Raw genomic sequence first — 27,377 nt, forward strand, 5'->3', positions numbered from 1 at the left:
CATGTGTCATGTGAAAGTAAGGATGGCATTAGTACCTCATAAAGTTGCTGTGAGGATTAAACAAGTTAATGCAGGTACAGGGCTCAGAACAATGTCTGGCTATACACGTGATAGCTGCTATTACAGTAAGCCCGGTCAGGCTCTCAGGGAACCATGTAGGATGGATGTGCACATGGGTCACCTGGGATCTTCTTAAAATGCAGATTCTGATTTGGTGCATCTGAGGAGGGCCTTAAGTTTCCATTTCCAATGCCAGATACCAGACACCAATGCTGCTGCTCCACCCACCACACTCTGAGAAGCAAGGTCCTGGAGCACACTGGTCCTCTCGGGAGGCTGCAGCAATCTGGTCCAGCCTTGCTGAGGTTCTGTGGATGCTTTTAACAGTTGCTGTATTTACACTGGAGAGGGGTAATCCTTGTCACATCACTCTTTCAGGTAATTTGCATCATCAGTAAAGTATGTGAAGCCAACGCTGGATACAGAAAATACCACACACTGACTTGGGTGAGGGTACTACAGCGTTATTTGTTAAAATTTGTATTTATTTATTTTCTTACAAATACATGATCACTGCGGAGGATGAGACAGGGAGACATATACCCACACAGCAAGCTGGGGAGCATAAATGATGCATGCCAGGGCCTCCCCTCCTGCAGCAATAAAAACCACTCACCAGAATTACAGAGGAGACTGGCGACCGAGAGCTGCTCAACATGAATTTCCCCCTTGACAATGTGGCTTCCCTCACTCTCACTCTTACAAAGCTCGCATCCTGAAGGTTACTCAGGGCCTTGTGCCATGGCCATCGTCTTCCTTGATCTATCTGATGTGGTTGATCACTCCCTTCTTTTAGAAACTCTCTTCTCTCCTTGTCTTCATGCCAGTGTACAATTTTAGTTCTCCTCCAACTCCATAATTAATTCTTTGCCTCCCTTATTCCCTCCCTCCCTCCTGGACCTCTTTTAGTCTGGGGAATACTACACAGACAGAAAAGACTCAGTCTCTGCTCATGAGAAGCGCCAAGCAGCATGGGGAGGGAGACATGGAAACACTGCACATGCACTGCTCACTGCGAAATCAGGTGATAAATTCCCAAGAATAAACCCCAAAAGGACTGTGGAAGCATAAAGGAGAAAGAGACTAACTTAACCTGGGAAAATAGGAAAACAGTTCCCAGAGGAGCTCCCACATGAGCTGTGTGCACGGGTGAAGCTTCTTTTTTGCCCTTTTATTCAGTTAGCATGGCTCTTGCTAAACTCTCTCTCAGAAAATTCATTCACTGCACTCCCTCCTAAGGGTTCCATGGTCACCACAAGTAGATGAGTCCAATCTGCACTCACATATCCTTCTCCATAAGCCACTAGACATGTCCACTAGGCTGAGTCACCATCTCACGACACTCAAGAACTCTAACCCTGAACTCATCCCCTCCTCCCTAAAGCCAGTCCTCATGAGGCTCAAACCTGCAGTCCCTGTGCTTGCTCCTTCCACATGCAAGCAGTTCTTCCTGCACCACTCCCATCACACCTGCTCTTTTGCTGCAGCCACTGCCGTCTTGCTGTCTCCCCTGGGACTGGTCAGCTGCACTTCCTGTCTCTAGTCCCCACATCCCAACCCATTGTGCACCACTGCCCGTACTCATCTGAAACACTGCTTCCACCCCACCACTGCCCTGCTCAGAAGCCTGTACTAGCTCTCCATCACAGAGGGTGGGCTCCAGACCCCCTTCTACATGATCTGCACATAGTAGGTACTCAAAATTTATTTGCAGAAAGAATGAAAACAGATTTCAAATATCAGAACAGTAGGTTCCAGCAAGAAACAGGCAACACACAGAAATTAAGACAATTTGAGGTGCTTGGTGCTTTTTACGAAGGTATAGGTCGGGTAAGGAGAACCACAGGAAGAGCATGGTGTCCTGGAGGTGGCAGTAACAGCAATCTATTGCCACCCAGAGGCCTGAGACATGGATGGAGGGAGAAGTTATGGGAGCAGGAAAAAAAGCATATTATGAAGGGGACCATCTGGAGAGATCGTGACAGTGCCAGCCCAAGAGGATGTGCAGGGAAAGATCTGGGACTTAAGAATCCTTGGCCTCACCCTCCTTGCTGCTGAGCCCTGGCTCTGCTCTCCATGGACTGAGCCTAACTAGCAGCTGAAGGGCTAGGCTTTCTTTCGATGTGGTCCATTTGGTCAGTCCCCCTGGCCAGAGAGCAGAGTGGAGAAGGGTGGAGGGCAGATGTGGCGGGGCATTGGAGGACATCTGGCAGACAGGACGATGAGCTAGAGTAGCTGGCAAAGCAGCGTCGGCTTCTCCGTGCCACTAGCAGCATTCCACAAAGCCAGGAGTTATGCTACTTGGAGAGCTTCTAAGTTGTGTGAGCCAACAAGCCCCCTTCCAGGGAGGGTGATCAGATGAATACCCTCTGACTCTATCTCACTAACCAACTCTGTCCTCCTCTTCCAAAGTCATACCCGATTGGGTCTAAAAACAAATGCTCCCATCAGCACTGGTGGTTGTGACGATCATTATGATCATGACCATCATCACTGGGTTGTGACTACTGACCCACTCTTAACTTCTGATCTACATGAACCATTTTGCCTGGCTAGAAATTGGGAGGTGTGTTGAATCTCACAGATCATGTTTTGTGCCTTTACTTGGCTAGTGGAGCAACAGACACTTTTATTAGTCTCATAGGCTTAATGGCTTTTGAAAGAAAATAGATCTAGAACTAAGAAGGCAGGTAATTCTCCCTTGGGTTAAGGAGTAAGTTTGTCAGTTGAGCTTCATAGATGTCTCATGCATTTTCTTACTGGAAAAGAGTCTTCCTATTAAGTGGGGAAAACTCTTGCCTGGATAGCTTTCCTACAGTCTCAAGTTTTATGATTTTACATGTTCGTATTAGAATGTCCTTTTTCATTAGAGATTTTCATCTTTTTAATTTAACCTTTACACATTAGTAAATTTCTGCATCCCACAAGTGGTTTGATGAACACCAAAGGAGAGTTGTTGTCCTAGGAATGGGACAGTGGATATTCTGTTGCCTAATAAATAAAAAACTTTAAGAAAAATTAAAATATCAACCTTCATGTTGAATGAATTCTTTTGTATTAGCAATATGAATTGGAAAGAGAAGCTCAGAGAAATAGGTATAAAAGAAATCCTGATGTTAGAAGAAAATTGAATATGACAACATTGAGATAAGATGGTCTAAGCAAACGACAATGATAATATTAGCTGCTATTTCTGCTGAGTGCTTTACATACATCCTTTTATTTAATTCCCTGTCTTAATAAAGATAAGTGAACTGAGGCTTAGGTAAGACAGACAACTTGCCCAACACTACACGCTAGTAAATGGTGGAGCTAGAGTAAATTTCCACCCCTTAGCCACTATACAGGCAAAAATGGCAAATACATGGCACATATGCCACTCCTCCCCAACCCCGTGCCATGGCAGGTGTTGCTGCTGGCCATAGCCTCTTTCCCTCTGCTTGCTGCTCCAGATGGGGCCTCACAATCCTCCTCAACAGTGTATCTCTTGTGACAGCTCTGATCGTCTGGAAGTGACTGGGTCATGATATGTCATGCTTCTGCGCCACTTCCCTAATGGTGACAAACTACCTTTCTGCTGCATGAAGAATAGGAAGCAGACCTCTTTTGGCACCTGCCAATGATGTAGATGCCTGGGCCTGTACTTTTGCTTTTTAAACCTCTTCTGAGAAAATTTGTGAAATATAACGTACATACATACAGAAAAGTGAAATAAAAAACCAAACAATGTTACAGTATATAATTTATCGCAGCCACGTATCATTTGGGTCAAGAAATAGAACATCAGTTCTACAGAGCCCCACTCATGCCCCCTGCTGATCAGTACCCCCTCCTACACCAACATAACCACCATATTATACTTCAATAAGGTAGTATGTAATTCACCACCTTAATAAAAATTCAATAGTCTACCAAGATGTAGAAAAAAAACACACTTTATAAAATCCAACATCTATTTATTCCCCAACCTTTTACATTCTTTTCTGTGTTTCCCATTCTTTTGATTTCCTGTGTTTGATTCTCAATACTTTTCCCTGCCCCCCTATACAGTTCAGTAATTCTGTTTTCAGCACTGCCAAGTCTTCTTTTAAATCCATTTATTGTATTTTTAATTTTAGCTATTGTATTCATTTCTAAAATTAACATTTGGTTCTTTTCCATATCTTCTGGTTCTTTGGAAAATTACCAATCTTGCCTTTGATCTCTTTGAATATAGTAAATACTGTTACTTTCAAATGTACATTTGATCATTCCAATATCTGGACTCCCTGTTGGTCTGTTTCTATCATCTATAGTTTCTATCCATTTTCATTCATGTTATTTTGTCTCTTTGTGTGTCTAGTTACTTTGTATCATGAGTTAGACCTTATTTCACAAAAATATCTTCAAAATAATTTGAGAACTTTGATGATGTTATCTTTTTCCAGAGAGAATTCATATTTGTTTGTCAGGAATCTATTCCAAGTTTCAGAAAAGAGAAGATTTAGAATATTTTGTCCACCATTTCTTTCTTTTTATTTTTATTTTTTCCTTTTTGTCTTTTTTCGTGTCCGGCAACGGATCGCAACCCTCAGTGTTGCGCCCGTACCGGACCGGGACTGGCAACGGGATCACAACCCTCGGTGTTGGAGAATTCATATTTGTTTGTCAGGAATCTATTCCAAGTTTCAGAAAAGAGAAGATTTAGAATATTTTGTCCACCATTTCTTTCTTTTTATTTTTATTTTTTCCTTTTTGTCTTTTTTCGTGTCCGGCAACGGATCGCAACCCTCAGTGTTGCGCCTGTACCGGGCCGGGACCGGCAACGGGATCGCAACCCTCGGTGTCGCACCCGCACCTCGCTCAGCCAGTAAGCGGGAACCGGTCTGTATGTGGGATCCGAACCCTCGGCGGGAGTGCCACCGCGCTCCCAAGCGGCGCACTGTAGCAGTGCGCCACCGGGCCAGCCCTGCCCACCATTTCTAATTGTTCTCAGCTGGAGAGTTGATCCAAATGACCTCATCTGTCATTTCTGAAAGCAAAAGTAACATGCACTTCTTAAGGGAGAAACTACCTGGGGAAGTCCCCTCATGATAGTTTTTCCTGCCCCTCCCCACCCCCAGAACCAAACAACTACATCTTTGACTGCAAAGGCATATTCTAGAGGGTTGAAAAATATCTGCCAGTCAAATTCTCTTTGTGCCTTTCTGGGGACTGGCTGCATACAGAGTGACACACCTGAGGAAATGATGGTTAGGTTGTATTCACTGCAGCTTCTAACTCCTTCCTTCAGAAACGTATAAAAGGTGCAGCTTTCGGGAAAACTGCAAAATAACTCCATTGTTTTGCTGGCAAAATAGATCTACTCATGACAGAGTTATCAAGTTGGATGAGTTACTAAGATAGCCCTGATTATACCTCTTGATTTTTTCCAACAAATACGACTGTACCCAGACAACAGCTTTCTCTTCCCTGGTTATTCTCGAGGTAGAATATAACAAAGAACTAAGCTTGTTCATTGCTGTCAACTTATGGTGGCTCTTCACCATAAGTTACTCTTTCTAGGCAACTAAGACAAAATGCTCTTAGAATCTCAGAATTACTTATTTCCTAATTCTGGCTCAAATCACTAATGCATCAATAGGGACTTTGGCACTGATAAAATTTTCTATAGCGGGAAATATCTCCAAACATTAATCTTAGTTTTTTTTTGTTTGTTTGCTTGTTTTTAAAAAATATTTTGAATTTAGTGAAAAAAATGTCAGGCTATTTCCTCTTCTGCCACTAATAGCTGTGTGACCTTGACAAGTCATGTCACCTTTTGGGTTTAGGTTTCAACATCAGTAAAATGAGAACACTGGATGAGAAAGTGCACTTTGTCTGTAAAATTTGCTGGGTTGTTATTTTCCAAATATCTTAAGAAAGATTTTAGTACCTTTCCTTCCTCCAACTACTACTGTGTTTTATACACATGTCCTCAATAAATGTGTGACAAATGAATTAGTATATAACATACAATATAGCATTATATTATATAATACACTATATTATAAATGATATAATATACTACTACATATAACTTGTATAATGTTTGTGGAATACCTTACATGTGCTAACATGTTCATCATTCATTTTGTGATTTAAAAATTAAGTACACTTCCATTTCTAGCCATTTTGGAGTAATTGGTACCAGACTAGCCCTTTAACTATAAAAATTTAAAAAACTGGAAAAAATAGGAGAGGCAACTGTTTTTGTAAATTGGACATAAAGCAGTGCAGGAGTGTAATCCCATGGGGTGAACACCATAATCATCCTGATTTTCTGACTGGGAACAATTTCTTGACTAGAACACAAAGGGCCACAGTCCAAGCAGACTACTGTGGTCCCACTGATCTGAGACGGCAGAGATCAGATCATAACCTGGGCAGCTGTGGTGGGACATCACAGAAGAGACAGCTAGGTAGATAAGGGTTACTAGAAGTTTGTGTAGGGGTCACCTGTGTTTCTCTGGCTTAGGGATGGGTTGGTTGTACATGTGCTGGTTGAAACCACTGAGGTGTATCAGATGGCGGCTTCCATGGGGATACGAGCAGAAGAGAGATACCATGGGTTAATTAGTGCTGGTTAACACTGGAAAGAACAGTGTCAGGAGGCTGGAGTTCTGGCCCTGCCATACGGTAAATATCTAGTTAACATGTCATTAACATTCTGGGAAACCGACTCCAACACCAGAAAGGGCATAGCATAGAAATAAGCACCTTACCTTAGAGTAAGACTTACTCTAGACCCACCCTGACAAAGCCTAAAACCAAGACCTGACAAGATCCGAAGGGGAAGTGGAATTGGAGGTTGAGGGGTTTGGGCTTTCAATTGGTCTGCACCAAGAAGTATAAAACCAAGTTCATGGTGATCAGCCAATAATTGAACTGCTGAGACTCTTATGAAGGTGATATAAGTCAGAGTCTCTACAACATACTGTCCATGATTCCAATATTCAGTAAAAGATCACTGGACATACAAAGAAATGAGAAAATGTGATATTCAAGAAAAATGCAGTCAATGGGAAACAGAAAATTAGACTGTTCAGATGTTGGGTTTAGCAGACAAGGATTTTAAAATAGCTGTTATATACGTTTAAATAATGAAAGAAAAACATACTCAATAAATACTAAATATTTAGTCTTAAAGAGGGAAGAGGTAAAGAATTCCACAGAGAAATGGAAACTATAAAAATGAACCAAATTGAAATTCTATAATTGAACAGTAACTGAAATTTAAAAATTCACTAAATAAGTTTAATGAAGATAGAGACAGCAGAGGGAAATAAATGAGTACACTGGAAGAAAAATCAACAGAAAGTATCCAGTCTGTGGGACACATATAAAAAAAGACTGAAGAAAACTGAACAATGCCTCAGGAACCAATGAGATAATATTAAATGGCCAAACACACGTGTAATTGAAATCCCAGAAGGGCAGAGTGAGATTGGGGCCAAAAGAAATTTTTTAAAAAAAAATAATGGCCAAAAACTTCCCCAAATTGATGAAAACCTCCAATTTATGAACGGGTTGGTGAAGCTCAGCAAACTCCAAAGACAAATATAATGAAAACAACAAGGCACATCATAGTTAAACTGCTAAAAGCCAAAGATAGAGAATCTGGAAAGTAGTCAGTGAAAAAAGAAACATTATGCACAAGGAAACATGATGAGAATATCAATGACTTCTCATCAGAAACAATGGAGGCCAGGAGAAAATGGGAAATCTTTAAAGTTCTGAAAGAAAAAAAACCATTAACCAAGAATTCTATATCCACCAAAAAATATTCTTCAAAAGGATGATGAGATAAAGACATTTTCAGATAAATGAAAGCTGGGATAATTCAACATCAGCAGACCTGCATTATAGAAATACTATGGGATGTGCTTCAGGGTGAGAAGAAATGATACCAGAAGGAAACTTGGGCCTACGGAAAGGTGTGGAAGTACCAGAAACAGTAAATAAGCAGGCAAATATAAAAGAGTATTTTTTATGTTATTATAATTTATTTAAAAGATAACTGACTATTTAAAGCAAAAATAGCACCGTAGGGTACGGTCCATAATGTATGTGTAAGTAAAATATGTGTAACAATCACACAGGACAGGGTGTTGGGTAAATGATATTATACTATTATAAGGTTATTACATATGCAACTGCACACTTAAATTGTGTGAATTTTATTGAATATAGATTATACTTCAATAAAGTTATTTTTAAAATCAAGTGTAGAAGGTCCCCTTCTTCTAATCAGTTCAACTTAGAGGCTGACGTAGGAAGATAGGGAATTGGACCCATAGGAATACTAATAGCTAATATTTGCTGAATGCTTCCTACCCATTGAGCATAATTCTAAATGTTCTACAAGCATTTACTTATTCAACCCTCACAACTCCATGAGGTATGTGAAATTTTAACCCCCATTTCACAGATCAGGAAACTGAGGTATATAGCTAGCAAGTGGTGGCTCTGGGAATTTGAACCTGGGCAGAGGGACTCCACCGCCTGTGTCCTTATCCACTAAATGTCATGAATCAGCATGAGAGAATGATCCGAGAATAACAGGCACGTGGGGCTTGTGTTTGGCACATGGGTCACTTCATGGGACACTGACCTCACTATATCTTCATTTCATTCTCCCCTCGTTTTTCTTTTCAGCATTTGGAATATATGGGTCACTCATAAGCCTAAGTGGTCTTTTATATTAGCATTATTTCTAATGAGGTTCAGTCACTTTGCTCTTGGCTGTTTTTTTCATGTTTGGGGATCTCCAGGAAAGGGCTGGACACAAAAGAGAATCAATTGTGGAGCTTCCTGAGTTTAAGAAGCTCACTTGTCTTTTGTGAATGTTATACCACATGCCATGGCCCTGGGCTTGTGATCAGTGCTTAATAAGTACCTGTTGACATATTACATGACACCTTCCCCCACCTCTGGACTGTATAGTTGCAACTGTACTGGGAGCTGAAACAGAGAAGGGATTTGCCCAAGGTCACACCCTGTCAATGACCACCTCAGGTTTAGAATTAGTGATTAAAAAACAAATTCCCAGGTCACTGGTATTCTCTATCATCACAGCACAGGATGATGATGCTCTCAGGAGTTTTGGGACTAATGCAGTTTAACCCTCTCATTTCACAAATGAAGAAACTGAGGGTCAGAGGTTAAACGGCAAAGTCCCATAGCTGGCCAGACTTCAATCCCTGGTCTTCACACCTGCGGGCCCAGAGTGCCTCCCACTTCATCATACGTCCTTAGGCGGCAACAATACCATTTCTCATCAGCTCCTGCTGCCAACGGGGTTCACAAGCCCTCAAAACATGAATAAACCAACAGCTGAACTATCAACTGTCCTCGATCTCCAAAGCCAGACGGCGCCCTGCAGCATGGGGAGCGATGCCGCTCCAATCTGCTGGGAAAGCTTTTCTCTCCCCCAAACAACAAGACCTGAGTCCTGGAGTCAGGGTTATTCTCGACTGGAAAATAGTCTGAACCTGTCTCTGTTCATTACTCCAGGAGAAGCACTTGCGACTGTATTTGCCTATCTATAAATTAGAGATAATATCCTTGCCCGCCTGGGCTACTGGGCCGATTAATCAGCTAAATCGTTCTCTTTGAGTCTGAAAGCCTCATACTGATGCTGAATACTGCTTTTAGTTGGTGGTTACCCTTACACTTATCACCACCTACATTTTGTTCTCAAATCAAACAGGGACATTTTCATCACTGGAGGAATGTCTGTGCACTTTAGTAAATATAAAATGTTACCGTGTGATTGTTTGCATTCTTTATTGTCATTTTTTACCCTGCTGTATCTAGAGCACCAATAATAGAGATTTTCTCAGTTTAGTCACATACAGTTATTGACATTCTATAACCTCTCAGTAAAAGTCCATGACAGCAGAGACTGGAATTTTAGAAATAAGTTCATGGTTTAAATTAACTTACTCAGCCACATTTGGGTCATCTTTCTTTTCTTACGACCAGACGCGATGGCTCATCACAATCCATAATGACCCTCTTTAAAAGAGTCTTTGCTTCCAGAAGCTCATGAAAGGCAAAATCTCATTCTGACCCATGCTATACCCATCGTTACCTCCTTTTAGAGAAACTGAGGCAAAGAGCAAAGCAGGGAGACATAGATGTCAGCAGCAGAGCCAGGACTGTTGCTGTGCCTCAAATTCCTAGTCCTGGAGTCCTTCAGAGGACCTGGGGGGAGGGGGTCAAGGGCTGGCTAATGCAGGAGCGATGGGCCAAGGGGATGCTGTCTGCAGGGGAAGATTAATCACTGGGTGATGTGGGATGGACAAGTGTCAGCTCCATGGACGGTGCTGGGGGCTTGGGGCCAGGTCTATTCTAAATTCTGTTCTGTTTCTGAGAGGCAAGCTGTGCCAACACCAGGAGCTGACTTCAGGCTCCTCTCTGTAAAGCAGGCCAGGTTTCTCCTAGGGGAAGCCAGCCTGTTTGGAATGCTAAGAGGCCATGTTGTTTATGGTTGTCCTCAAGAGGGCTTTGCTCCGCCTGAGAACACAAGCCTGGGCTGCCTCTGACGGCAGGTGGGAGACAGCAGCCTCCCCTTGTGCTCACTTCTTCTGGGGGTGGCCGTGTACCACTGTGTGTGAGGAGCTCTGTGAGCTCCAGAGACTCTACAGAACAACAGGGTCCCATTGTGACTACTGTCAGACTCTTCTTCAGATGGAGCAGGGATCAAGAGTCCCGGCTGCCTTCCGCCAGGTAACTTGGTGGCCTTGAGAAAGTCATTATATTTGGCTGTGTCATTTCTATCTGTGGAACGGATGTCTAAAGTCCCTTCCCACTCAGACATTCTGATTCAGGTAGAGTGTTGTGAGACAAATGTAGGGGACAAGATTTTATTACTGCCTGTTTCAGTGAAAGACGTGGTAGAGAAGGAGGCTTAGAAGATGCTGCAGAAAGGATTTCTGAATGGGATGGGTGGTGGGACTGGTGGCCCCTGGCCCCAGGAGAAGTAGAGTGAGGGATGGACCAATGGGTGCCCCTCTGCACATGCCCATCCTCATAAGTAGCCTTGTAAGAGTCCCTCCTTTTGGTTTCAGATCCTGTGAATGTAAGACCCTTTAGGACAAAAGGGATGAAAAGGCAGAAGAAGCAAAACAGAAAGCGAGGGAGAAAAAGGGCAGAAAGAAAGGGGCAAGAGCAGAGGGTGGAGAGGGAGGAAGGCCTGCAAAGGGTGAGGGGCCTGGGCTGGTGCAGAGAGGATGACTTGGGGGAGGAAAAAGATGATGCAGAGGCAGCCAGCCATGCCCTGCAAGTTGCAGATGCAGGACAGAGGTCCAGAGGGAGGACTGATCTGCCCAGAGTCACTGAGCTGGTTAGGGTAAAGGCAGGGCTAGTCCGGGTCCTCTGCCCACATGCGCTAATACACCACTCATGTTATATTGGCATGTCAGCTGCTAAATCATATCGACCAGGATTACAGGGAAGTCTGGGACGATGACAGAATAGACAGCCAAAAAACGGGTGAGGACTGAAGCAACGTGGATTTGAGCCTCTGCTCTGACTCGAGGATGTTCTCCGGGACATGAGTTTGAGTGTCTACTCTACACAGAATTTCCCTCATCAAATTTGGAATGGTGAGCTGTCCTTAAGCACAAGTGAGGGTAACAAGCTGCTTGCCAGAACTGTGTCTGGTGCCAAACTCTCCTCCTCTGCAGCACAGTGTGGTCATAACCCTAGGCTGAGAAACACTTTCCTGTGAACAGTAATGGTGATTGCAAATCACAGACTCAACTTATGAAGAGCAAATTTCAGGCAGGATGGCAGGACTGCTTTTGAACCATCAAAGTGTGAAAACACTCAGAAAAGTTGTTTTTAGTAGATCTAACATAACCCCAATGGGTCTGATTAACCAGTAGTGTTTGCCAATCAGCGTGGCTGGTTTCACAGTTACTAATCCCCAAGAGGGGGGAACCCATTTTGGGAGAAAAACTGCATTGTAGGGTGAGCACTCAGGTGTGTGTTTTATGTTGAAGCAGGAGTTTTTCAGTCAAGGATTCATTTATCAGTAACAATAAAAAGAGTGTTTGGAGTCACATGGTAAAAGATAATCAGTCAGAGCGCTCAGAAGAGAGCACGACACCCTGGGGTTTCCCTCTAGAATGGAGGTTGTGCATGATGGGCAGAGCAGCGGTCTGGTTGGTCTGGCTCTGCCACCAGCCAGCGGAGTTCAGGGTGGGTTAATGAGCCCCCCAGAATTCAAGATCCATTGTCAGTTCTGATACTCTTCAGCAGATTTCCCAGATGTCTGGCTGTCTCTATGCAGTGCAGTCTTATGCACATTTAATGAAGAGTGAACAGCAGTAGCTGTTTAGATAACTGCCTGTGGACATGGCATCCAGGACCCACCTCAGTCTGTTCCCACTGACTCTCTTGCCTGGTTCTCGTGATGTCCTTCTCAGTAATGTGGCTGGTCTCCTCACACACCTATGTGCTGCCGACCAGGGCTGGCCTGTGTCGGTGACCCAAACAAATAAGCTTTTCACCACCAAACGTCCTTCCATCTCCATCCCTGCCTCTTCTACATATACCTCAAGGCTCATCTCTAATACTTCCTCTTTCATAAAACTTTTCCAGACTGCCACAGTCCCTGGTAAACTCTCCCCTTGAACCCACCTCATTATCTACACTATGCAAGTCAAATAACCACATGCATGCCTCTCTGATATTTTTTGGTTTCAGGTCACTACTTAACTCTTGATATTCTTTATCTTTTAAAATATAACTGTTTTCTCTTGATAGTGATCTTGTCATCTATGAGGGGTCTTCAAAAAGTTTATGGAAAGATTTATATTATCTTTTAATCCCATTTTTCTACAAACTTCTGAGGTACCTGTGTTTCTACTTCACACCTATAATAAAATATAACAGCTACCATTTTACTGAGCATTTACTATAAGCAAGGTGCCATTTAAGTGCTTTGCGTGTATTAACTCATTTAGTCTTTCCAACAACATATGAAATAGGTTCTGTTATTCCCACTTTGCAGATGAGGAAACTAGGGCACAGAGAGGCTTAGTGACTTCCCCAAGGTCACAGAGTGCGCGAGTGGTAGAAGCCAGGCAGTCTGGTTCAAGGGCTCCAGTTCTAAACTGCTACGCCTTAAGTCTTTTCCATGCTTTCTATATGGTATCCACTCAACAGATACGTTTGACTGATTGGTGCTGATTTATTTTCAGGACACAGTTCCAACCTGAGAAAGGAAAAACAGGAAGAGCCTGAGCCCCCTCCACACACACACGATCCTCATGCTCCTTCTCACCTCTCAAGTAGGAAGCAAATCTGTGTTTAAAAACAGTTTTCTCTTCTGCGTGCTTCCAGAAATAACATTTTAACTGAGGAAAAGGACATCCCCAAAGAGTCAATCCTACAGAAATTCACATAATGGAGAAAACATATCCCATAAAAAGTCTTCAAAGCATTCATGTATCTTGACAGAAGGGGAGTGTATCCTCTTTGCCTCTGTTCCCAGTGCCCAACTCAGTGCTTGGCCCACAGAAAGTGTTCAGTGAACGTTCATGTGAATGGAGGGTGTCTTCCAGGGCTGCCGCTGGTCTCGAATGCAGGCAATTGTTCAATCTCCTTCATCACTGAATCAAGTCTGGGTGGCTCCAAGTTTTTGTTAAAGACCTCACAAATCTAAAAGACACCTTCTCACCACCACCTGTCTGCTCCCCTTATTCAATCCACACCTGAAATTTCTTCTCCAGGAGGGCATATGGGATTATATGGAAAGGAGGAGATGACCCTTGCTTATCGGTCCACAAACAAATGTATTCCTTGCAAATACACTGCAAGTATTTAACCACACATCTCCATATTTATTGCTCATGTATACCGTTCCATATGGCTCATCCTTTGGTACAATGGGCCTACCTCACAGTGCTTCTGCTATGGGACAGTGGACGCCTCACACGCAGTGAGAATTTATTTCTTTTATTGTGGAAAAGTCTCTATGAAACCAAATGATCAAATCTTTCAATTACACAGAATTTCACTGAAAGAGTCAATCTGATTTTCACATCCATAGTGTAATCAACCCCTAAACCTTGCAGCCTCACTGTGTCCATCTCCAGGGCCACAGTCATTTTCCTTCCTTTTCATAATTTCCTGGAATGCCTCTCCTCGTTTATCCTTCGAGATGCATCCCAAATGCTGCCTTGTCCAAGAAGGCCTTCCTGATTCTCTATCCCCAAGTAGTGGATTGAATTATGTCCCCCCAAAACTCACTGAAGCTTGAATTGTGTCCCCCAAGTTTCATGTATTAGAAACTTAGTCCCCACTGTGACTGTTAAGAGGGTGGGAAATCCTATTACGGTAATTGGAAGGTGGGGCCTTGAAAAGGTGATTGGATTGTAGGACTGTGCAGTAGTGAATGGATTAAAAATGGTGATCGGGGGTGTGGTTCTGATGGCTTTAAAAGGAGAATTTGTCTTCTTCTTTCACTGCTCTGTCTGCTTCCACCATCTTGCAATGTGAGACCCCCGGGTCACTGTCACCACCACCAGATGGACTTTGGACTTCCCAGCCTCAGAAACTGTAAGCAATAAATTTCATTTTCTTTCTGAATTACTCAGTTCCAAGTATTTTGTTATAAGCAATGGAAACAGACTAATACACCCCACTCCTAAAATTATGGAATCCCCAAAGCATATGTGTCATAGAACTCATAACATTTTACCTAAACTTTTGGCATCTCCGATTTTTATATCATATGATTGTTTTTATGAAATTTTTTTTTCTACTACACTTCAAGCTGTTTGAGAACACACAAAGCATCAGACTCACTTCTGCATCTGCTATAATGCCTAGTAAAATCTTACATAAAGTAAGTACTCAGTAGATTCTGTTGAACAAATTAATAAATGACTCTGGACTTGTATTGTCACAATCATCTCTCTCCTTCCATGATCAGAAGTTGTCGACGGTATTTAGTACATATATGGACCATTATGGCTGCTGTGCTAAGCCTAGGCTGTGACAAGGGTGAAAGCAGAGACTCCTGTTAGGAGGCCACTGCAATGATCCAGGTGAGAGACGATGGTGGCTGGCACTGACGTGGATGTGGAGGTGGTAAGAAAGCCAGATTCTTCCTATATTTTGACGGTAAAGCTGATAGGATTTTCTGATGGAGTGGATGCAAAGAGTGAGAAAAAGAAGCACATCAAAGAATTGTGACCTGAGAAGCTGGAAGGGCAAGGATGACATTTACTGAGATGAGAAACATATTGACAAAACCGGGAATTCTGTTATGAATGTGCGAAGTTCAGGATACTTATCAAATATCTGATTGAAGGAATTGAGTAGGCAGTCAGGTATACAAGTCTGGCATTTGGGGGAAAGGTCTCTGGTGACATATATTTGTAAATAGATTGTATTTAATGCCACAAGACTGGACATAACGAGGGAATGAATGTAGATAGAGAAGAGGTCTAAGGAGTGATCACAGAGCTCTCCACTATTAAGAAGGTGAGAAGATGAGGGGAAAGCTGCAAAGGATCCCAAGAAGGAAAAACAAGTGAACTAAGAATGAATAGTGTCCCAGAAGCCAAGTGACAACACCAGTTCAAAGACAAGGGACAATCAGCTGTACGTGATGCTGCAGATAGATAAGTAAAACTGTGCTGGAGAAATGACCATTGGATGCAGTAATGTGGAGGACACTGCTCGTCTTGAGAAGATGCTTTGGTGCAGTAGTGGGATTCAAGGGAGAACAGAAGGACAGGAATTGGAGACGATAGGTAGAGACAACTCTTTTGAGGAATTTTGCTGAAATGTAAAAGGAGACAACCCAAGGTTATGAGAAATGGAAGGAGTCATTCATTTAGGTTTGTAGTTGTAGGAGATACTTCTTTAATCTCCAAGAAGAGCCATTTTCATCTTACTGGTAACCCACAGAAGACAGGACACACTTGTTGGTCCTGTGCATAAGCATGGAGCTACCTGCAGGGTTGCCCACAGTTGCAAAACCTTCTCAGTGTCATCACCTTTAATGACAAAAAAAAATCTTCCTGAGCTGCATGGCAGGTATCATTAGGGCCTTGTATTTGAGGGGCTATGTCATATCTTCATCTTCTTGATGAGAGAATCCCAAGGAGTGTTACCTTTTCCTGGCCATCATAATACAGTTCTACCATTATTTAAATGCAGATGGAGACTGTGTTAGTCTATTTTTGGGTGCTTATAACAGAATACTTGAAACTGTGTAATTTATAAAGAAACAGAATTTATTACTTACAGTTTTGGAAGCTAAGTCCAGGGTCCAGTGGGCACATCCAGTGAGGGCATTCTTCTTGGTGGGGACTCTCCATGGAGTCCCATGGCAATTCAATCACATGGCAAGGGCTGAGCAAGAGCACAAGGCAAGCTCCCACAGCTCAACTAGGCATGGCCCTAATGGGGCTCTCTGCTACAGCTCTGACCCCATTTTTCCACTCAGCATTTCTCTAGTGAAGGCTCTCTGCAGTGACTCTGCACCTGTGACAAATCTCTTCCTGAGCCCCCAAGCTTTCCCAAACAGCCTTTGAAATTGCTTCCACAGCTTACACCCCTCGAGCTTGCAGACTTTACACTACATGGACTCCACCAAAGCTTACTTGTATTTTCCACAGTGGGTCCAGCACCACCTGGGGCCAATTTAGTTACAGCCAAGGAGCACTGTGCTGGAATGTAGGGAGCAGCTTCCCAAGGCAAAGCCCATGGAGGGAGGCCTGGGCCTGTCCTCTGGGCCTGTGATGGGAGAGACAACCTGGAAGATCTCCAAACTGCCTTTGGGGTCTTTTTCCCATTGTCCTAATGCATAGCACTGGATGAGTGCTAATCTCTTTAGCAACTGTTAGTCACCCTGCAGCAACCTTGCCACTCTCTCCCAAACATGCCTTTTTGCTCCTCACATGTGCAGGCAGTACATTTTCCAATTTTTACACTCTGCTTCTCTTTTAATTATAAATTCTATCTTTAAGTCAGACCCTTCTTCTCTCATTTCACTGTACACAGTTCAAAATAGCCATGTAGCAATCTGAATGCTTTGCTTAGATATTTCTTCTTCCAAATACCCTAGTTCATCACTCTTGAGTTCCACCCTTGAGCATGGACACAATGTAGCCAAGTTCTTTGCCAGTTTAAACAAGGGTGACCTTTGCTCTAACTTACAACAAGTTCTTCCTCCATTTCCATTTGAGACCTCTTCATAATGGTCTTTACAGTCCATATTTCTATCAGCATTCTGGTCACCATCACTTAATCTCAAAGAATTTCTAAACTTTCCCTAGTCTTCTTGCCTTCTAAGCCCTCACCAGAATCCAGGATTTTTCTAGCCTGTTTCTTCAAATTTTTCCAGCCTCTGCCCATTCCAAAGCCATTTCAACATTTTCAAGTATTCATTATCAGCAAGACCCCACTTCTCAGTACCAATTTTCTGTATTGGTCAGTTATTTATTATTCTGTTACTTGTAACAGAATACCTGAAATTAGGTAAGGTATAAAGAAAAGAGGTTTATTTCTTATATTTTTGGAGGCCGAAAAACCAAAGGTCCAGAGGGCACATCTGGTGAAGGCCTTCCTCTTGGTGGAGACTCTCTACAGAATCCTGTGGTGATGTAGGGTATTATTTAGCAAGGGTTGAGCAAGAGAATGATAACATGCTTCTTCCTCTCCTTATAAAGCCACAAGTACCACTCCCATGATAATCCACTTATCCTTTAATTGGTTAATCCACTCATGAGGGCATCCAATTACCATGTAAAGCCTCCACCTTTCAAATACAATATTGGGGATTAAGCTCCAACATGAGCTTGGGGGGACATTCAAACCACAACAGAGACAAGATAAAAGTTCTTCTTTAGGAAATTTTTTCTGTAGTGGAACCCTGGCTACTCTATCTAATCTAATTCTCCCTTTGAATGCACTGAAGCATGAGTGGTTCTCATTCATATTCATCTCTAATTAAGAATCTCTTTACTAGAGTAATTACTATAACTATTTCTGCTGATAACAATCTTTTTGCAGTAGATTGTACTGTTTATTCACAATTATTTGTCCATGCTTCTGTGTAGGTACAGTATACTTCTTTGTCCCAGTATCTTTGAGGTTGGCCTTTGAGGTCACTTGCTTTGACCAGTGAAATATAAGCAGCTGTGATATAAGCCAAATTTAAGCATAAGCCTTAAATTGCTTGTGTGGTTTACCTCTATGCCCCCTTTGGCAAGCATCTGCCCTCTGCCATGAGAACAGCATGGCTTACATGGTGGCTACTCTTTCGACCTGGACTCTGGATTAAATGACACAGAACTTGGTCAAACCCAGAGCCCAGGTGAGTTCAGAAGAGCTTCAGCTGACCAACATCCTCAGGTACCATGAGCCAGGTATAAATGTTTCTAGTTGTAAGTCACTGAGAGTTTGGGGTTGTTTGTTCCTGCAGCAAAGCTGATTGATATATTCTTTAATTAGACTGTCAAATTCCTCAAGTGAAAGGAACCATGTTTGTTCTTTTTTTTTTTCTCTCAACTTTATACAAATTAAACTTAGATGTTTATTCTTTATGATATGCCCTATTACCCCTAATAAAAATGTGGGCCTCTAATAAGTACATACATAACAGGGTAAGATTCATTATGTCCATTGTAGCTTTGTTAGCTGAAGTTTGGAATTAATTCATAGTTCTGATCACTGGCACATTGGCAATACCACGATAAGCTCCCTAAAGTCATGTTAAAAGTCTCTCTCACCCTCCCTTCTCATTTCCTGATTTTGGTCTACTCAGTTATGGCTGATTGACCAAGAAATAATTTTGGCTTCACAAAAGGGGAATCGGGTCTTGGCCATAATATATATTGTTTCTATTCCTAAGTACCCCCAAATGGTTAAGGCCAAAAAGAGAAGGTCTGCTTTAATCATGCTTGTGTGGTTTAGCTCTGTGTTCTGTTTCAACTTAAGACAAGCCACAGCTTTGCTCAGGGAGTACTACTGCAAAAAAATAAATGAGAACAAACCCCTGCTTTCATTTATTCAGTAAATTCCCCTACCTTATTTAGAGACTAATCTAGATATTGTACAGGAATCAGAGATAATGTAAGGCACAGTTCTGGGCTTCAAGGGGGCTCATAATGTAACTGAAGAGACAGGACTTATGTGTAAAAATCTAAGACAATCAAGAGTTACAGATGACTCAATTCTTTAAAAGAGGTACTGTGGTATGGTAGAAAAGAGAGTTGGTCTGGAAGTCAGGAAACCTGGTTCTAGTCCTGGCTCTGCTGCTAGTTAAAGTCTTGGGAGGATCTTTTCACTATACCCTGTGTATGCACAAAAAGGAATGAACAGGTTAATATAAGGCCCCTCTCTTTTCTATGGTTTTGTGACTCTAAGAGATATCCAAGCAGCATAAATGAAGCCAAGGACTCAGTGCACGGTATGGGCAGTAAAGGCTGTGTGCTCAGAGGACCTGTTTTCCTGTCCCTCACCCCCATCTCCAAGCTAGTCTGCTTCCAGCCCAGTGTTAGGTGTCTCCTATGTTTGAGTCATGGGACAGCTCAGAAATTTGATGGATCTGACCTGAGAGTGTAAAATCTCAGCAATCAAGTCCAGAATTATTCTCAGATAACATAAATTGGACAAGGAAGAGCAGGAAGAGTTCTCCCAAACTGACTTAGTCCCCCACCCCCCGCCCCGGGAGCAACCTGGGATGGGCTTTACTGGAGCTTATGCAGGGTGTCTGTAGCTGCGATGTTCAGTGCCTGGGGCACATCCCTAATGGGACAGGTTTCTGGATGACTGGTGGAAGGGGAGTTGCCTATGTGACTGATACCTTGATGGACAATATATCTCTAGAGCCCCTCACCTGATTCAGAGAGCTGAGTACCTTCCCCTCCTTGGGAAAAACCAGTTACTACAATAACAGGCATGCTGTCCATAAATAAGGCTCCTGAGTTCTGGGATGCCCCATTTGACATTAAAGAAGAAAAGGACTGGAAGAAATGGAAAAATAGAACTTTTGGAACATCCGCTGATGTGTTCCTGACTGTTCTTTAGAAAAATACAGAAAGCAGAGATAATTTCATTGCCTAAGACACTCTGTAAGCCTTGGGGATTAGCCAGCTCTCTCACCAGCTCTTCTGCTGCAAATGTATTTCAATTCCTAACCCAGGGCCTTTGGGGGATCGCTCAAATGGCCAGGGGATTGTTTTCTTTGTGCAGGCTGTTTTCATTTGGCAATGTGGTTGTTGTGAACTTTTGCTAGGTGTTTCCAGAAGCTGGGACCACAGTGTGTTTAATGTACTTACATCAGAGTTGGGTTCTTTACATCAAAGGAAATCATTTTTTTTAATCCTCCATTTATATGAAATTGAGTTCATTTGCAAAGTGCTCTTGGCAATTCAGCAAAGGAAAGCAGAAGGTGGTGACAAGATAACATTGTAAACAAGAATAATGGTCTCACTTACTTGGGACTCCGGACACTAGCCGCAAGGGACGCAGCACGCGGAAAGCCCTCAGCGCCTTCACATCAAATCCAGCCCCTTTTCCTCCTAGAGCATTTGCCCCGTCTGCTTTGGTTGCTTGTTCTAAAATTGCACTAAAGAGCCTAGAAGAGAGGTAAGAGAGAAAAAGCTATCAGGACCATTTCTTTGCCAAGCCAGGGCTCTGATTGCTGAAGGAAGCCTGGAATGACAGAGTCTGCAGGCGTCTCCAGTCCAGGAGCGGGCGCTGCAGGGGACTGTAAAGTGACATTCCCTCATGTGGGTACCTCCCATGCCAAGAGTATAAGCACAGCCCAGAGAGGTCTGAGCAAGGTGAGGGGCAGGACCTTTGCTGTCATAAAGGCGTGAGAACACAGCTGGCTTTGTGTGAGCTGGGTGGGTCCTGACGAAAGCATAAAGCAGATTGTCTGCTGTCAGTGCCCCTGTCTCTGCTGTGCCCTCTGCCCCCTCCATGGTAGCCTAGCTCCCCTCCCACGGGTGCCAGGAACCACACACTTTCTCCCTGCCCACCCCCTTCCTCCTAACAAGCCGGCTCTTTGATTTCTTTCTGGGCACAAAGAAATGATCCCATAGAATCTACTTTGTGCTGGCACATAATAGCTGCTCAGGAGATATATGTTGAACAAATGAATGAATGACTGAATGGTTAAATAAAAAAATTTCAAGTGGGAGCAAAACCCACACATTAAGGCGTGTAACTGCAACATGCAATTTCAGCTCTGCCACCTTGTGTCTGGGCTGGTATGCTTGTTCCTCCAACAAACGTGAATAGCTACTACGGGCCAGGTGCTGTTCTAGACACTGGGACGACAGCAAAATTGACAAAGTCCTTACCCTCATGGAATTTACATTCTAGTGGGAGAGACAGACAATAAACTGAACAATCAGCAAACAGGTATCTCACAGTTAGAGTGCTAGGAAGAAGAATGCGTGGGGAAGGAGATCTGCAGTGACAAGGACAGGAGGTCTTTCTTTCTACATAAGGAGGCTTGGAAAGCAACTTTCCTTAGGTGACATTTGAGCAGAGACCTAAAGAAAGTAAAGGAGTAACCCACGTATCTATCTGGGGAGACTGCTGCAGGCAGAGGAAACAGCTGATGCAAGGGGCCTGAGAGGGGAGCACAGTTGTGTGCTAGAGGGGCAACAAACCGCCATGTGGCTGCAGCAGTGCAGGTAAAGGGGAGAGCAGTGGGAGACACAGTCAGGGAGGAAGAAGGGTGCCCTACTGGGTGCTTGGTCTTTTCTCTGACATGGTGGGAGAACAGTCTGCAGTGGGGCAAGGCCAGGGAAAGGATATGCAGTGATTGGGGTAGAGGGAAATGCTGGAGGCTTAGAGCAGGGTGTGGTGTTAGACGTAGTGAGGAAGAGTCAGATATTGGATTTATTGTAAGATAGAGCTGATGGGGTTGGTGATGGACTAGATGTGGGGTGTGAAGGAGAAATAAAAGATGATCCCAACAGTTTGGGCTTGAGCAACCAGCAGGATCAGATGTGGTGGAATGGATATCAAGGTCTCTACTATGAACTTTTTGAGATTTAAGTTATTGATTGCACATCTGAATGGATACCTTGAGTTGGCTCTATTGTGTCTGGAGGTCAGGGGGCAAGTCTAGGTTACAGACAAAAATTTGGTAGTTGTATAGACTGTATTTAAAGTCAAATCATATGAGATCACCTAGGAGGCAGATGTAGAAGGTGAACACGTGAAAGGACCAAGACCTGGGGTCTCCCACATTGGGGGTCAGAGGGAGGAGACACCCACAAGAGATTGGTGAGGGGTAGCTTGTGGGCAGGAGGAGAAGCAGGGAGAATGGGGCCCCATGAAGAAGGTTGTCAGGGAGAAGGAAGTGGTCAAGTGCTGCAGATGCACAGACAGGAAACTGACTGCTGGACTTAGCAACATGAAGACCACTGAGGCCTTGAAAGCATCTGTTTTGATGGAGTGATGGGGACAAAAGCCTAATAGATACAGGTTCAGGAGAGAATGGGAGGAGAGGTTGGGGACAGTGAGAATAGAAGGCCCTATTCAACAGAAATATCGTTCAAGCCACAAACATAATTTAACTTTTCTAGTAGCCACATTAAAAACGTAAAGAAGGAAATAAAATAGGTGAAATTAACTGTGATAATATATATTTTATATAATTCGACATAGAATATTGTCATTTCAACATGTAGTAAATATAAAAAATTATTGAGGCATGTGTCATTCTTTGTTTTGTACTAAATCTTTGAAATACACTGTATATTTTACACTTACAGCACATCTCAGTTCAGATTTGCCACATTTCAAGTGGTGAGTGGCACAGTGGCTAGTGGCGACCATATATACAACTCTTGAGGAATTCTGCTATAAAAGTGAGCAGAGAAAAAACAGTGGTTACCAGAAGTGGGTGTGGAGTCAAGAGAGCTTTGTTTTTAAACAGGAGATACTACAGCATTTTTATACATGGTGGGGATTATCTAACAGAGACAGACAACTTCACGATGCAGAAGTGAGAGGGAACAATTACTGGACAGCTGATACCCCTCAGTAGCCCAGAAGGGGATCTAGTGCACGCTGGGGTGCTGGCCTTCGACAGGGGCAGAGGCAGTTCCTCATGGCTCAGGCCGGAATGCACATTACAAGTGACAGACGTGGCTGTGGGAACACACGAAAGCCCTCTTCTGACTTCATCTGTTTTCTCAGGGACACAGGTCGTGAGGTCTTCAGCTGAGAATGTGCAAGGGGAAGTGGTGCTGGAGGTCTGAGAAGAGAGGCAAAGATGTGAGCAAGCCATCTAAGGAAGTTCAGGGTGGACGGAGTAGCGGTGCACAGTAGTGTCTCCAGGCCTCCTTGACGCTGGTGGTCATGAGTGCGGAGTAAGACTTGGCTTGTCCACCCCTTTCAGGAACCAAACAGATCTCCATCTAGCTGGATTTGATTAGGGTTGGTGTTTTTCCAGGTGAGCAAGATAAATGAAGACATGGATGCAGGTGAGAGATTGTGAGCATGGCGGCATCTAAGCTGGTCGGGAGGAGGAGAGGACACGGTGGGAGGGAATAGAGAGAACGTGGGGGATGAAGAAGTTGTCATAGTCGATGTGCAAAAGGGAGTACGCTGGAAAGATGGGTGGGGTTGGTTAGGGAGTAAGACATTTGGTTTGGGATTATGGGGGAGGGTGTAGTTATGAGTTATGACAGGGATACTGGCTACAACCATGGGAGTGGGCAGTTGAGACAGGATGGAGGTCAGGACCCCTGGAGGAGGAGGAATCAGGGAACCAAGAAGCCACTGGTGGGAGGACAGCAGGAGTAGTGAGTGCTGGAGCTGGAGGGAGTCAAGCACTAATGTCTCAAGGAGGAGGGGCTCAAAGGCCTGCCAAGGACTGCAGAAGGCATGCACATCAAACCTGGGGGCTTCGAGGGAGGCAGTGGTCTGAAAGCAGAAAGAAGGAGAAAGCAGGGCTCCCTCCTGACCTCTGGGCCCAGTGGGAGGAGCATCTGGGAGAGAAAGTACTGCCTCCTGAGAGGCCGAGTGGGAAACAGCGCCCTCGGGGGAGGGGCCAGAAAGTGAAGCTGAGGATTTAGGGTAGGAGCTGGGCCACCTGTTTTGTAAATAAAGTTTTATTGGTATTCAGTTACACCCACTCATTTACATATTGCTGTTTTCCTGGCAGAGTTGAATAGTTGGAACAGAGGCTGTATGGCCCACAAAGGTGAACATTAGCCTCCGGCCCTTTACAGAAAATGTTTGCTGACCCTCAGCAGATGATGGACTGTGGGAAACGGCATGGTGGAAAGTGGGGTGTGGGAGTGGCAAGCGAGAAAAGGTTAGATCACAGGATGCCCAGAACCCTGTGGGAAAGAAAGTCTGGGTGATGAGTGATGGCCTGGGAATTCTGGGCTTCTTGTGGGAATCAAGAAAAACAGGGGAAAGGGCGGACAGGGCAGTTTCTGACGTTTGCACCTGGAGATGATCCCACCCTGCCAGCAGAGTGTGTGCAGGGTCATGTGTCTTCATTAGTGAGGCCTGCAATGGAGGAGGAAGCCCGGATGTTGGAATGGGACTCCATATGGGCCGGGGCAGCCTTGGTTCTCGAGCAATAGGCTGAACTCCCAAGAGGACGCATGCCCCAGGAGCTGGACCACAGAAGCGCAGAGCCAGGCAGGGCTGGCAAGGAGGGGCTGGTCTGCATTAAAGATTTTCAAACTGCTCCACGGATGCGCTCAGGGACTTCCTAGGCAGCTGGGCAGAGCTGAGCGGCTGGGCTTCTGGCTCCTCTGCCCCAGTTTGAACAGAGCAGCTTGCCTTTGATCTCTGCTATGCACTGGATCTCTGAGTAACATTCTGTTTGAACAACGGGTTCTGTAGCTAAAAGAAGTTTGATGGCTTGGCCAGACCATGGCTAAAGTCTCTCTCAGCTCTGTGACTCTTTTGCCTCAGCTTGGCAGTTTGATGGTTTCATATGTTAACTGGTGGTGCCTTGAACCCAGGCAAAAGTTGCCAGAGTGGGAACAGTGATCTCCTTTCTCAAGAAAAATGTTCTTTCCACTGAAGTCTAGATTACTGAAACCTGAGGAAATGGAGACCAGCTTGCAAGTTTGTCAAACATTCCAAATCCAAACCAGATTTTGTTCCCAGTATTTTTTGGAATAAAGAAATATACTTATCAGAGTACAAGACGTTCACAAAATATTACTCAATTAAGGGAGCAGAGATTAGACTTTCTTCTCTCTTAAGCCCTGTCCCAACCTGAGGCTCTTTATTAAGTGTCTGCTTTTAGGTTTGAAGGGGTAGAAAATAAAAAAAATGGGTGGAGGAGGCGTTCTTCTTGTCCTGGAGAGACTGGTGTATTTCTTCTCAGTTAGACCCTGTAAAGGTGAAACCACAGCTTTGTGCTCACTGGTTGCTAAGGGTCGGCTTCTGAGGTGGACGCTTGGCTGTGTGTTTCTCCAACAGGTGTGTTTGGTGTTTCTGTAGTCGGGCATTAGAGCTTTTAGAAGAAAAGAACAGTGAGGCCCCAGAGGGCCAGGAGAATCAGAAAGGCAGGGCTGCCATGCTGCAGGGGAGATACGCATGGGACAGAAACCTCTGTGGCTAGAGTGGAACGTCCTGAGCAGGGAGTCCACTGAGGACTCCTTGGTCTTCTGGTTGGGGTGTGGGGAGGCAGCTGAGACGCTTCTGCTTTAGGAAGGAAATGCGCTGTGTTTGCGGAGGGGGGAAGAAAAAGCCTTCTGTCACATGCCACCAGAGTGGTAGTGCAGAGAGGAGAGGGGACTCTCAGCCTGGTACTTAGGCAATGGGCAGGCAAGCCCACCTTTTTCCAGGGCAAGCCAGAGTCTCCTCTGAAACCTTCCCCTAAGCAGTTACAGAGGATGGGCCAAGGAGAGCAGACATTTCCCACAAGATGCAGGGAAAAAAGAGATATCCATTTAATATTGTAAAGGGGAGGGGTGGCTGAAGATAGTGGTGAGCTACACCCTCTGGGCACGGGGGATCACTGTTCTATATAGAAGGACAGGCTGAGATTTAGACTGGATGAAGAGCCCCTGGGACCAATACCCCTGGAGAAGAGAAACCAGGTGCTGAATATGGCCAAGCATGAGATCAATGGGGGAAAAAAGTCCAAGGGTCATGGTGAATCACAAGCTGAGTAAGTGTTAGCATCATAACCTCTGTGGCTTAAAAATCCACAAGGGGCATCTTCTGGAGGAATGCCAAATCTGAATGCCTCCCTCTCTTCATCAGGCTCCTGGCCTAACCCCCAGAGTGATATGACTGGAATCTGGGATGATCCCACAAAAAGTCTGCCCGCTGTGGCTGTGGGGAGGAGCAACAGTCTAGGGGATGAAGTGAGGTCCAAGCAAGCTGCAGGAGTAGGTGTGGGCCAGTGATGTGCTGACTTCCCGTGCGGCTAGGTGGGAAGGTGCTGGCCCTTCCTCCCAGGGTTCCTGTCTGCTGTCTCCTGCATGTCTCATCCCACCTCCCATGCTTTATTAAGGCAGAGCACATATGGTCAACTCCACCTCCTCCCACAAATATGAGAAGAAATGTAGCTTCTCAGAACAGAATTTGTCCCTGCAAGTCACCCTTACCTCTCCACTGATCCCAGAAGCAGCAGATCTCATTACTAAGGCTGTTCTCTGTGCATGTGCAAAAGGCTCCCAGGAGACTGGGGCCTGCGGAAATGTGAATTTAAACAGGATTTAGGAGCATTTGAAACAACACACCTTAAGGACCTTTGCTATGTTTTGCTGAGTTAATTCAGGCATTTGTAGTCACTCTTTGTTTTTTCTGGGATGAACAGAAACAGCAAAACCTCTCATATAGCTGCATCCTACCCTGAGCATTAGCCAGATCTATATCTGACTAATAAACTCTAATAACCTTAGCGCTCCTCATGTCACCCAAATATCCCTGATGTGCATGTGGCCAAAGAACATCCTTCATCCAAGCAAAATAAAAAAACAAAGAAAAAACCCTAATGCAGTTCCAGACAATCTTATGAGACATCCAGATGGCCAGAGACAAGGAAATAACTTGTAAATGATCCTGATTCACTCTTGTGTTGTTTTCTGCAGTCAAGACTAGCGCTCCGGGGCCGGCCCGGTGGCGCACTGGATAAGTGTGCCGCTTGGGAAGCGCGGCGGCGCTCCCGCCTGAGGGTTCGGATCCCACATACAGACCGGTTCCAGCTCACCGGCTGAGCGAGGCGCGGGAGCAACACCGAGGGTTGCAATCCCGTTGCCCGTCCCCGGTTCGGTATGGGGGCCACACCGCGATTGATACCCTGCATCTCCACACGGGAC

At 44.3% G+C, this 27,377-nt stretch overlaps 1 protein-coding gene across 1 annotated transcript in view; it reads right to left on the minus strand.

Moving 5' to 3' along the window:
* LOC103586435 (voltage-dependent L-type calcium channel subunit alpha-1C-like) overlaps window positions 1-27,377 on the minus strand; it is a 500,162-nt gene that overhangs the window by 76,038 nt on the left and 396,747 nt on the right. Inside the window, exon 5 of the mRNA XM_008567719.1 lies at window positions 20,550-20,689. Within this exon, the coding sequence (XP_008565941.1) occupies window positions 20,550-20,689 (140 nt within the window). The remainder of the gene's footprint in view (window positions 1-20,549; window positions 20,690-27,377) is intronic.

Source organism: Galeopterus variegatus, unplaced genomic scaffold (assembly GCF_000696425.1).
Source record: "Galeopterus variegatus unplaced genomic scaffold, G_variegatus-3.0.2 Scaffold337, whole genome shotgun sequence".
Classification (NCBI taxonomy): Eukaryota; Metazoa; Chordata; class Mammalia; order Dermoptera; family Cynocephalidae; genus Galeopterus; species Galeopterus variegatus.